Below are 12,822 nucleotides of genomic sequence, written 5' to 3' on the forward strand. Positions count from 1 at the left end.
TCTTGAGAGAAAAATAGCTGTGTTGAGTTAACAATCCAAAAGGCGCTCAGTAAGAATGAAGGGGCTTAACCAAAATGTACCATAAGAAAACATTTTGTGTCAACCACAATATTCTGACACCTAAAACAGACTTATCAATGCTGCCAAATAACCAAACCCAAGTCAAAGGTTTAAAGTCCTTACGTGGCTTTTGTTCTGTCAATACCTCTAATATCTTGTTTTTGCCAAAGTACCCACTCTTGACCTCAGGATTAACCTGACTCTGGGGTCAAAATGTGATATTTGATGTAGTTTAATGGGCAGATTGCTCAATAACAAAAATGCTCTAGTTCAAATATTTATAAGGTTTTGTGGGGTGATAGAAGGTATTGGATTTTAAATTTCTGTATTACATTGTTTACAGTCGAAACCCTTTCCAAAGGTTCAGAGGTGAAATCAAATGTGAAAAGAATGCTTTCAAATGACATAATTCCCCCCAAAACATTTAATAAAGATGAATATCAAAAAGACTCTTTCTGTGAGATGTCCTCTTTGATGTGGTGAATAAAACTGCGTGTTTGTTTGCTTTGTGGACACATACTTGTCGATTACTTTGGCGGACACAACTTGGTTACTAGCATCCAGAGAGTTCAAGGTTATCTAAACATGATTTATGTGTGCTATGAGTCAACATGTTTACTGTACCACATATCTCTAGTTTTGTAAAACTATACTATGTCATGTGTCTTGATTACCAGAGGGTCTTAAGTTCATATGGGAGCTTATGTTTTCATCATAGGCCTACACTGTGTACCATGGCTAATTTTATACTCAAACATCATGGGTCATACGATACACACGTTAGCAACATGGTCTGAAGCTGGTCCTTAAATTTACCAGAGTAACATAATTAGAGACCATTTTGTCTTCCATTCTTCATATTGACCTTATATTTGTGACTTATGGAAATAAATATATTATAGATTTGCATTTAACCACTAATCTTGATGTTGGATAAACAAAGCTTGCACGTTATCTGTGAAATACCATCATACAGTTTGTGAGGAGAACAATGTGGTACATTAATAACGAGACATCATAAAGATGTGGAGACATTATCAATGAAATTCCACAATTTGCGGTTTGGGTTTTATGGCCCGAGCGCGCAAATGCAAACAATTGTGAGTGTCGCGCGCATTTGGCCACAAGTGCACACAGCAGCTCTTGAGCAAATTACGCAAATTGGCGAATCGTGGTCGTAGTAGCTATTGACTCAGAGAGAGAGAGAAGTTAAGGTTGTTCCCATTTCATGAGCCAGGGCAGTTTAAAGCGAACCGCGTCACCCCCTTTTTTGTTTATTTATAAAGCGCGTTCGAGGGCACTTCCCCGGTTTACGCGGGGTCATGCGATACTTACCAACGTGGATCCATAAATTAATGGTGGGCTCGACATCTACACACGACTCCTGATTGGTCGCAGCGTCCGACCGAGATAAACACGGACGAGGGTATATATATTGTGGCAAGATGTAAGTCATCTAAGAGAAACCCTTTTACGCACGCATAAAGATGAGAACGCAGATCCGTAAGACTCTGGAGCTGCTGAAGAAGAAGCCCGTGGGGCATCAGCAGTGTAAGACCACAACATCTGTATGTGTGCTGGACTCCAAGGATGCTGTGCCGAGCAAGCACTGCCCTCACAGCCTCCAGTCCATCCCTGGACCAACTAACTGGCCGGTGTTCGGCAGCCTCATCGAGCTCCTGCGGAAAGGAGGTCTAAAGAGACAACACGAGGCGCTGGTATGAGACACTTTAAATAATAATATTACAAAAATTTATTTTTATGAGCCTTGTTTTCCATTTGCCTGTTTATTTCTTTGAAAAGCATACTTTCATTTAGTATGAAACAATCTTCTCTCAAAAAGAATGCATTGTATTATTTATGTCATCGTTGCGCGTTTTTTCGATTCCATAATTTTACTATTTTACGTCCCATTTCTGTGGAAACTGGAATCGCTAATATGTACTTTCTGTAAAAAGTGCTATAGGAATAAAACGGATTAATGTTTATACCTATTTTATTTGTATAATGTATTACAATACTTGTATTAGTTTGCATATTATTCTTTTAATACACTTTATGTGAACTTTTTCCCTTTTCCTCCTCAGATCGATTACCATAAGAAGTTTGGGAAGATCTTCCGGATGAAACTCGGATCTTTTGAGTCGGTTCACATCGGCTCTCCGTGTTTATTAGAGGCGCTTTACCGCAAAGAGAGCAGCTATCCTCAGAGACTGGAGATCAAACCCTGGAAAGCTTACAGAGACATGCGAGACGAGGCTTATGGGCTGCTGATATTGTAAATATTCCTGTTTAATCACAAGTGTATTCTAGTGCATTTTGTCTCTAGATCTTTATGTAATTTAAAGTATAAACTTGTGCACGCGCAGGGAAGGGAAAGACTGGCAGCGCGTGCGCAGCGCATTTCAACAAAAGTTAATGAAGCCAAGTGAAGTCATGAAGCTGGACGGCAAAATCAATGAAGTGAGTTAAAGAAAAGCTTTTTTTCATAAATGTCTATCTTACTATAATATACACTGAAGTGTACACAAATGATTGTTGTTTCTATTTAAAGGTTTCGGCAGATTTGATAAAGAGGATTGGAAACGCTCATGTCAACGGACGGATCAATGATTTGTATTGTGAACTCAACAAGTGGTCCTTTGAAAGTGAGTTTTCTTTGCCACAAAGTATTTGTGTTTTTATGAAGCTTTAAAAAGTGATTTCACGTCAGACAAGTTTCTGAATTCAATGTAACACCAGTGCACTGAGAACATACATTTTTACTCTTTATTTTTAAGACTATAAGTGTGATACACGTGTGTAAAATGTATTAAAAGTGTTTCTCTCTTTCTGTCATTACAGCTATTTGCTATGTGCTCTATGACAAACGCTTTGGTCTCCTGCAAGAAAGCATCAGCGAGGAAGCCATGAATTTTATCGCGGCAATAAAGACGGTAAATTGATCACCTCTTCGACCCCATTAATAGTTTGATCTGTGAATTTGCTGAGATAAGCTTTATCTGAGGCGTCCTCTGATACGGCTGGGTCTGTGGTTTGGCAATGCAAATTTGCAAAGCCACAAACAGTTCATAGTTCAGTGGGTTCACCGAAAACAGGACACGCATCGCGTTCCGCCACCCGTCCCAGCTGCCAGAAACATTCAGAATTGGCCCCGTAAACTGTTTGTCTGAGCGTGTCCACCGTTCTCTCCTTTTCAGATGATGAGCACCTTTGGAACCATGATGGTGACGCCGGTGGAGCTCCATAAAAGCCTGAACACAAAAACATGGCAGGACCACACGGAGGCCTGGGACTGTATTTTTAGCACAGGTACTGCAGGGTTCCTTAATCGAATGACGTGTGACCCACAAAAGTGTTTCAAAGCACATTTTCAGTCAGGTGAACTGCTTATTGGTCCGACCCCCCTCTTTCGTACCCCACGGCAGATCCATGTGTGTAGAGCGAGAGAGTGAGAGAGAGAGAGAGTAAACCTTTGTAGTAAACGCAGTGACCTGAATGCAGTAGAATCCAGACAAATATTTGTAGTAAAGGAGAGGGAGGGTTGGGGAGGAATGTTGAATTACTCACAGATTGTTGTGTGGCTGTTGACTCCATTTCTGTCAGCATTCACACATACCGAGGGTACACTTCACTTTCCTGTCCAAAACACACACAGAAAACACCCCAAAAGTACTAACAGGGAGAAATACAATGGTATCACGGTGGCACTTTTGGGAACTTAATATGATTGTGTAGTAATAACTGAATAAAAAAATGCAACTTTCTTTCGTCTTAACAGCAAAAATTTACATCGACAAGAAGTTGAATAGACAGTCAGATGGAAAGGCCGAAGATTTCCTCTGTGACATCTACCATCAGAACCACCTCACCAAGAAAGAGCTGTATGCCGCCACAACAGAGCTCCAGGTCGGAGGAGTGGAGACGGTACGTACGAACACAAGTCACAGATCAGTCTTTGTTCTGTTTGAAGAATGAACGTCACAGAGCTTAGTTTGATCAAGCAGATAAGTCTGATCCAAACTGACCTCACAAATCCCCGTTTTCCTGTTTCAGACGGCCAATAGCATGCTGTGGGCTATTTTCAACCTCTCGCGTAACCCCTGCGCACAAGGAAAACTTCTGAAGGAGATTCAAGACACGGTTCCGGTCGGACAGACGCCGTGCGCCGAGCACATCAAGAATATGCCTTACCTCAAAGCCTGTCTGAAGGAGTCTATGAGGTGAGCAGACGTGACATCCCAAAAGAAAGACAAATCACAGATGAGATCTCTTTAATATCACAATTACATCAATGAAAAAACGGAGAGAAAATAGAAATGTTTTCTTAAGTCTCAGATATTTCTCCTGAGATAAAGAGGTTTCAGAAGAACAACAATGTGTCATACTGAGCTCAGATTTGTCATCAAAAGTCAATATGATTGAAGATCTCAACTCAAACGTTTCTCATTTATTCAAATCCAGATTTTTGCATTACTGTAATTTGTGTACGTTTTTCTACTCTTACCTCATCTGAACCCAGTAGATTAGACGGGTCATTCAAATTCAGTCAGCTGAGTTTAAAAACCACTGAAAAACATGAGCTCAGTCGTGTTTTTACCATCACGCTTTTCTTCCATTCAGGTGACAGTCATGCTTTACAGAGAGTTGTGCTGGAATGTTGAAAGTGTTTTTGTGGGATTATTTCTCTCTGACTTGCTTTAGCCTCATACCTCGCCGATTACAGCAGAGGTTCAGCGTTGTTTTCTCTCTTTCTTACAGACTTACACCCTCCATCCCCTTCACCAGCCGAACTTTAGACAAAGACACAGTGCTGGGCGATTATACTTTACCTAAGGGCGTAAGTATTTCACGAGTTTTCTCTTTTACTGCGCCTTATGTTGTCATTACACCCGGACGAACTCATACTTTAAGTGTTTTTGTGGCTTTAAGTTCATGTCTGTTAGTTTAAAGGCCTCTCTAATTTAAAAATGAATCTTGATGAAATGAATTTTGCAATCCACTCTTTACCTAATAAATCATTGGAGTGGAATCTGTTTAACTCTCATCTTCATGTTCTCAGACGGTTCTGATGATCAACAGTCAGGCTTTGGGTTCCAACGAGGAATATTTTGACAATGGAAAGCAGTTCAGACCCGAGCGCTGGCTTCACAAGAAGAACTCCATCAACCCGTTCAGTCACGTGCCCTTCGGCATCGGAAAGAGAATGTGCATCGGCCGGCGTCTTGCCGAACTGCAGATCCAGTTGGGTTTGTGTTGGGTACGTTGACTTTTCAATGCAGTCAGATTATGTGTAATATTATGTGTTAGAATCATGTGGCTCATATTTACATTTTGTTTGTTGTGTATTTTATCACAGATTCTGCGTGACTATGAGATTGTGGCCACAGATCATGAGCCAGTTGAAGCGTGGCATTCTGGGACGCTGGTTCCTAGTCGAGAGCTTCCAGTGGCTTTTATCCCTCGATGAGGTAATGAAATAAGATTAACTTTACAATGAAATGTTTTATTTAAAGTATGCATAGCATTCACGTTTGGTCTTCCGCTGTTTATATCAGAATATGTTTCTTCTTTATATTCAATCTTGATTTTTATTTTTACAGATTGCTTACCGATATAACCTCAAGGGATGATGCCACATCGATGGATCCAAACCGCCTTATGCTGCTGTCCAATACAATGTATCAGACATATACCTCATACCATAAAGTATATCGTTTTTACCACAGTAAATGTAGTTTTAAGTAGTGAATATGATTCTCATATTTATTTAGTTGAAGAAGATAAGTGTTTAAGTCAAATATTTAAAGTTTTATTTTAAATAGCTGCTAAACTTTAAATTATCATTCTATGAAATATTTAGCACTGAAATCGTTCCATGTACAGTATGTAAAAATGTTTAGACCTTTTTTTAATAAAAACATTTTGTAGAAATGTTGTACATACAATTATTTTATTTAAATGCACGGCAGAACAAAGTGTTTATGGAATTGTTTGAGAAGAAAATAAATGACTGTTTGGTTTCTGAATAAAAAATGTTCTGATACTTGTGTGCATGAGTCATTTTCTACAAATGCACCGGACTCCCATCCCATAATCAAGAAAAAGCAGAGATGAGATTTCTCCGGGACACCAATGAGATGAAACAGCGAGTTTAGAATTCTCACAAATTAAGAGTCTACAATCAAAAGTCAATATTATTAAAGATCTCGATATCAAATCAAACATTTCTGATCAAATTTACTCAAATCCAGATTATTTTACATCTTACATTCATGTTATACCTCCTTTGATAAGAACATTGTTTTGTGCTACAAAAATATGATATTGGTAAAGTTTGGCTTGTAGAATAATAATACAGCAAAGAATATAAAATCAGTTAAAACATTATTTATAAAGCAAATCCTGCTTTGGGCTGACAGATTGTAGGATCCGAATTTCTTAAAAGTGACCTGTTTGTGTGTGTGTATTTCCTAAAGATGATGATAGACATACTTTTTGTGTTGTTTAATTTCTTATTCCTTTTTATTCTATATTATTTTTAATAATTTAGCTATATATTTACTTTATTAGTTGTAGATTATATCTATTTCTATCATTTCATTTATCTCTTTACACTCATTTTCAACACTATGTTGGTATAATAACACCTGCTCAATGTGTTTCTGTTAAGACGAAGTTCAGAGAGAGTGAAGTCTAGACAGAGTAAGAACGTAATGTTTTCTCTCAACAATAAACTTTGTTCATTTAATTATTATAACATCACTTCGTCTCCTGCCTGCTGTGACATCCAAGTCTGCAGGATAGTTAGATCTATCAGTTTCGGCATATGAACAAGATGTCAAGAACACAACGGTATCTTTTTGGATCAATAACAAGCACAATCTATCAGATCTATCAGGGCGCCTTCTTTTTTGATTTTCTGTCAACCTTTTGGAAAATATCCCATCTCCTCTGTTCTGCATGGGGCATATGAAGTGACATATCGCTTATTGCTCCCTGAACTCTGTGTATGACGCTTTTTTAAAAAGCGTCTGCTAAATGACTCCATGTCAATGTATTTTTGAGTGGGCGGGACTTCGCATTAATTGGTTGCTCTGAGCTAGTCAGCTGACATTGGATTAACACAGATTCAATAGTGACATGATGTTCAGCTCTTTCACAAGCGATGAACCTGATGTTTTGACAGAAAAGCACACATAAACATTGCCAAGTGATATAACAGCGACTACTGTAACTTTAACCCTGCTTTCCCAACGTCTCTTTACTCTGGCTCGTGGCCAGTGTCATTCACCTACGAATCGCAAAACAAACAGCAACACAGAGCCATGCAATAAAGCCAAATGTTTATATTACTAGTTTAAAAAAGTGCTGTGGCTTTAATAAAAGGGTCATGTTTCCCTAAATATTTGTGTACTTGTTCATTTTCAATTTTCACAACGTGAAGACAGTTTTGAAAAGAAACTCTCCATGGCTTTTCAAAACTGGTTATTTTCCCAAAAAGAATTTTTTCTAGGGCATGAAATATTTTAGAGCTAAGCGTAACTATAAAATGGAAACTGTATTACTTGCTTGAACTACATCATACAAAACACACATAGTATATTACTATATAGAGGTATAGTACATATTGCATGAAGGTGAGATGCAAAAGGAGATGATTCATGTCAGTCTCTGTTTCCATATACCTGTGGTTCTAATAATAGCATCCTGAAGTCAATGTCTCCCCCTAGTGTCCACCAGGAAGCACAGCAGAAGAGCTGATTTAAAACTGCCATTATTACTGTAACATACAGGACAGAATGCCTTGATTTGTTTTTCGGGACATTTCTTATGTTACACAAGGTTTCCACAAAGATAAACAAGATTTTGAGAAAATTCAATTGATAATAAACTGGTGCTGGTATGTCAAGTCATGTTATATTTACACTAGTGCTTTTAAAGGGTCTGTCTCCTCAAGAGAGTTTATTTGAACATTATGTATGTTTCGTGTATATTATATGTATATTTTTCGTGCACTATAAACATCCTGACTGTGGATGTCAAACAGTAATTCATAGATTGAAAGGGTTAAATGAGCTTCCATTGGGCTTAGTCCTGTAATAATTAATAATACATTATCTGTTGCTTGACAAGCAAAAAATTACTAAGAAAACAGATTTTAATTTAAAAGTGTAAAATCTTTCATCAAATTGTGTTTAAATATGTTTAATAGCAAGCGCTAAAAAAGTAGAATGATTTAACTATGATTGTGAACAGCTAAATAAAAAAGTTATTCTTGTGTCCCGAACGTCAACATCAACCTTACCAACATTAAGGAGCGGTTTCCCAGACAAAACTGATAATAGATTCCAATGACATATTTTAAAATACATAAGTGCCTTGTTTTTTGCTCTTTTGCGAGGCGTGATTGTAAAAACTGCTTTAAAGTCGGCATGAAATAACAAATGATCATTCTAATTGTTTTACACAGTGTTGAAGTATTTTTTTTATAAATTATCCATCTGTGTACATCATTATTTTAAAAAAAAGTTGCACCTGTAATCTTTAATCTAAAACGTTGACCTCTCTTCACTTCTGGTCATGTGGAATGGCGAGAGGGCGGGGCTACAATGACTGACAGATTGCAAACTGACGCTCAAATCTTTCACCTTCTGACGATCCAATCAGTTGTCGGGGAATGAAATCAAGTCCCGCCCTATATTTCTTCTCATTTCAGAAGTTGTTTCCACTCGGTTATATGTCACACGATGCGGAAAAAGACAATCGCTACTTCCGTTTCAAGACAACTTGAAACTTTCTCATTTAACTTAGTCCATGTCCTGTTTTAAGCCAATCCCTGTGTGGGAAACCGCCCCTAAATCCAATAAAATCATTTTCATGGTCAGATCATGTAGACATGTTTTTTTTGTAAAGGGAAATCATTTGGCTTCATCTCATAACCCATCTACTGATGAGATTTGACATTAAACCATCAAGACACAAAGCTCAGGTGTGTATTAACCTGCAGTCAATGATCACATGACCTTCTCCATGTACAGAATCTTTGCTTGCGTGATCCAGACCATCCACTGAGGGCACTCAGATCGAGTATTAACCAGGGTGAGTTTAAAGCCCATCTTGTAGTACAGTTCCTCGGCTGCTCTCTGAGTAGAAGAAGTGGACAGTATGATCTTCCAGAAGCCACGTTCCCTACAGAAGTCTTCCACAGTTTTAGCCAACCGTTTACCGAGACCAGCGCGGCGACATCTGGACGACACATTCATTCGTAAAAGCTCTCCATACTTCTTTCCGTCGCCGTCGCTTTGGCTTTCCACAGCCACCATACCCAAAATCTCTGGTCTGCCGTCCATCTCGGCTTCAGCAACCCAGAAGCAGTTGTCTGGATGGCTGAGATAGTGACCCGGGATGTCTCCCATGTCCGTGTGTAGTCTCTCTCGGACATATCCTGAGTAGAACTCATCGCAACAGAAGTAAATCAGGCCAACCCAAGCTCCTCCTGATATGAGGGCCAGAATAACAGACTGTCCACCCATCACATAAGAACCAATGTAAATGAACAGACTTATAGTGATGTATAGAGGCCGGGTCATGGCAAACATGAACGCAGGATTGATGTGCTCCTCAATTCCATCTCTGTATAACGTTTCAACAGCCTCTTTGTCAGAAGGCTCATATCGCCGGACCACAATCTGCACTAGTGAGAGAGAAAGAAGTGCAAAGAAATTATTCAAATACTCCTTATGTATACTGTATATGTAGTGTATGTCTGCGTACAAAATACAAAGAGAAACAACAGAGAAGATCGTTAGACTTTTGAAATAACACAACAAAGCAAGAAAAGCTGTTTTACTCTGAAATGCTTTATGCCTATCTATTTGTATGTACGTGTAAGTTCATACTTTTAAAATAAAGTCACGCTTAAACACACAAACGCACATATCTATACTGTTCTTAGGTCTCTGCTAAAATGTGCTTTTTTAAATCTAATAATTTGAATCTAATAATTATCATTTCAATCTATAATTAAATATTTATTTAATCAAACAAATAATTTTTTATTTTAAAAGAAGGGGTGAGCAGATCCTTAACGAAAATGTGCACTTTCTCGTATATAAAAAGAGACACGTATTTTGATATAATATAGGAGGCTTTCCGGAAGTAACGTTGCACCAAATGAGGAAGCCGCGGAGGACGCGGGAACTGAGTTGAATAAACAGCACGAACTACGAAGGCAAGTCTTCAGATTAAAGTATAACGGACTTAAAATTCAGTCTCTTTCTCAAACAAATGCTACGATATGATTTTGTAATAGTGTGTGCAAGCCTTAATGACTGTCTGGAGATCGACGGCGAAAGGTTATTAATCATCTGACTGCTTTTCCTAAAAACGCCACAATGTGACGAAGACCGAATTCTTATTTTTGCGTTAACACAAAATACACGCACTTTTTATCTATCATAGATAGATAGATAGATAGATAGATAGATAGATAGATAGATAGATAGATAGATAGATAGATAGATAGATAGATAGATAGATAGATAGATAGATAGATAGATAGATAGATAGATAGATAGATAATATGTTTATTACTCACTGTTTGATATTATGTCCTTGTTCTGAATCGACGCTCCTCTCGAGTCTGTTAGAACTTGCAGGCTACTTTTAATCACATGACACAAGTGCTGCGTCAGCGTCATAAAACATCAGTTCAAAGTTCACACGCGTCTAGGATCTGTACTGCAGGGTCGTTTTTATCGTTTAAAGCCAGTTTCTTTCAACTACATGAAAATATTTCAGACAGACAGCCGAGTGTGACTGAAGAGTCTCTCCACTTGAGATGACGTCGCTGAAAGCTGCCTGGAACTACCGTACAGTAGTAACGCTGTGCTGTTGTGACCATATAAAACACTGTATTCTTTGAGGTCTTTAAACAGTGTGTGCATTGAGGTTAACTTTTAGATGACTTATCACCAACCTGTGAATATGTTAACCATAAATGACAGTGGTATACATCAAAGTAGGCATACCATATGATCTATATCATCTATAGTGGCATATCGGGATGTGAGCCTGTTTTTCTATTTATGCATCACATGACAAAACCATGACAATGATCTTCCCAAAAGTAGTGATATCATGGCATGATAGTATAGTAGCCTACACGTCCAAAATACCATGAAATTGTATTATTTACTCTCTAAAAATGCTAGGTTATTTCAACCCAGCATAGGGTCAAGGATGTACCTAACTGTTGGGTTAAATTAACCCATAAAATGATTTATATTTTAACCAACAATGGATTATGGAACAACCCGGCACAGGTTAAAGGGCTAGTCACGCAAAGCGCCATATTAGATTTCCGATCAGCGAGTGTGAGCGGGCCTTCCAGTCGTACAACACTGTATGGGAAAATAATGAATTTTGCCCAGCAACTATGAGCATTTTTTAGGTAAAATCAAGAAACTGATATATCAAGTGATATGACAGAAAATCCTCTGTACATTTCTGAGTAAAGCCAACACAACTTGATATCACAGGAAAAAAGGCTGATGATGTTTTATACCAGTCTGTGCAACTCCCGACGTTTCTCCCCATATCACCATCTTCTCTACGCAAAACAACAATAAACTCGTATTCACTTCTCATGCTGCTAGTAGATGATTTGTATTTCTTTGTTTTAACTCATGTTTACAAGTTCTATGAAAGTCAGACGGATGGAAAACTCTGTGATGTGGTCAAGAGTGAAACTCGAAAGAGGAAATAAATGCTTTTAATGCTTTGCTCAGTCCCCAACTGTCAAAACTAAATCATCTCTGTGGAAATACACACGCTGTCTTATGCATGCATGATTTGTGAGTACAGATTTTGGTTAACCACATGAGCATGGACTATAGAATAAGCAGGGAGAGAATTAAAGTCGTTCTTTGCTGTTGTATCAAATTGTGTTGGTTTAATGAGGTACTTGGCAATGTAAAGAGGTTTTTCTGTTATATCACGTTTACATGCATGTGTCTTAAGGCCGAGTTTTACTTACTACTGACAACATGCAAACAGCAAATGTAATGTAACAAATAAAATGCAATATAACAATTAAAATCATAAACAGAAAACATGCTTACTTAATTATGACTTACTTTATTCCATGCCATTTTTGCCATTTCACTTTCATACCAGAACTATTGTCTTCAAATCATTTCCCAATTAAAACGTAGTTTTAGAAACTAAGACGGCTGCCATTGTCTGTTAGAAAGGCTGTTAGTGATGAAATTCAACGTCTTATTGACTTTGAGGTCATTGAAAGAGTGGATGCATCTCAGTGGATTTCTCCAATTGTAGTTCCTATGATTTAATGGAAACAGCTGATCGCTCTTATTGGTATTTGTTATTAAAAATAATTTATTTTCCATTCATTTATTTTGGCACGAGGGAATTAAGTCTTTGAATGGCTTGATCAGTCAGAGAGCTTCAGGCTTTAGGACCCGGATGGGGAGTGACTCTCCGACACCGGTTGATGCTCCGCCGTCTTCTCGTTCAATGCTTATATCAGAACAATAAAGAAACGTCTCGAGCGGAGACGTTCACGTTTTCTCTTGAGCTTTAACACTCATCTCCACGCTGCTCTAAGCGTATTTCTAGATTAACGTGCGCACCGGTGCGTCGCGCGCATCCACATCACCGGTGAATTCCTCCGCTAAACGAGACCGAACGCGCGTTCATTCATTCCCCGTCTGTCCGCGTCAGGCCACCGGCGACAAC

General features: G+C 38.4%; 2 protein-coding genes across 2 annotated transcripts; one reads left to right on the forward strand and one right to left on the reverse strand.

Moving 5' to 3' along the window:
* The first annotated feature begins 1,246 nt into the window (after positions 1-1,246).
* cyp24a1 (cytochrome P450, family 24, subfamily A, polypeptide 1) lies at positions 1,247-6,105 on the forward strand. Its single transcript, XM_079460752.1, has 12 exons — positions 1,247-1,778; positions 2,148-2,338; positions 2,430-2,523; positions 2,615-2,708; positions 2,905-2,996; positions 3,261-3,372; positions 3,842-3,987; positions 4,117-4,283; positions 4,822-4,900; positions 5,123-5,320; positions 5,420-5,531; positions 5,664-6,105. The coding sequence occupies exons 1-11, from the start codon at positions 1,548-1,550 to the stop codon at positions 5,528-5,530; spliced, it is 1,515 nt and encodes a 504-aa protein (XP_079316878.1). The 5' UTR covers positions 1,247-1,547; the 3' UTR covers position 5,531; positions 5,664-6,105.
* Positions 6,106-7,396: 1,291 nt separating this feature from the next.
* nat8l2 (N-acetyltransferase 8-like 2) lies at positions 7,397-10,741 on the reverse strand. Its single transcript, XM_079460587.1, has 2 exons — positions 10,661-10,741; positions 7,397-9,757 (listed from the first exon to the last, which is right to left on the reverse strand). Coding segments are annotated over exons 1-2 (681 nt in total). The 5' UTR covers positions 10,662-10,741; the 3' UTR covers positions 7,397-9,077.
* Between the last annotated feature and the right edge of the window lie 2,081 nt (positions 10,742-12,822).

This window comes from Barbatula barbatula (assembly GCF_947034865.1).
Source record: "Barbatula barbatula genome assembly, chromosome: 7".
Lineage (NCBI taxonomy): Eukaryota > Metazoa > Chordata > Actinopteri > Cypriniformes > Nemacheilidae > Barbatula > Barbatula barbatula.

Bases quoted from the DNA above. Each gene is read 5' to 3' on its own strand.
- cyp24a1 (XM_079460752.1), top strand. From the start codon at position 1,548: ATGAGAACGCAGATCCGTAAGACTCTGGAGCTGCTGAAGAAGAAGCCC. The intron at 3,988-4,116 runs GTACGTACGAAC...TTCCTGTTTCAG, and splicing joins AGGTCGGAGGAGTGGAGACG to ACGGCCAATAGCATGCTGTG. The intron at 5,321-5,419 runs GTACGTTGACTT...ATTTTATCACAG, and splicing joins TCCAGTTGGGTTTGTGTTGG to ATTCTGCGTGACTATGAGAT.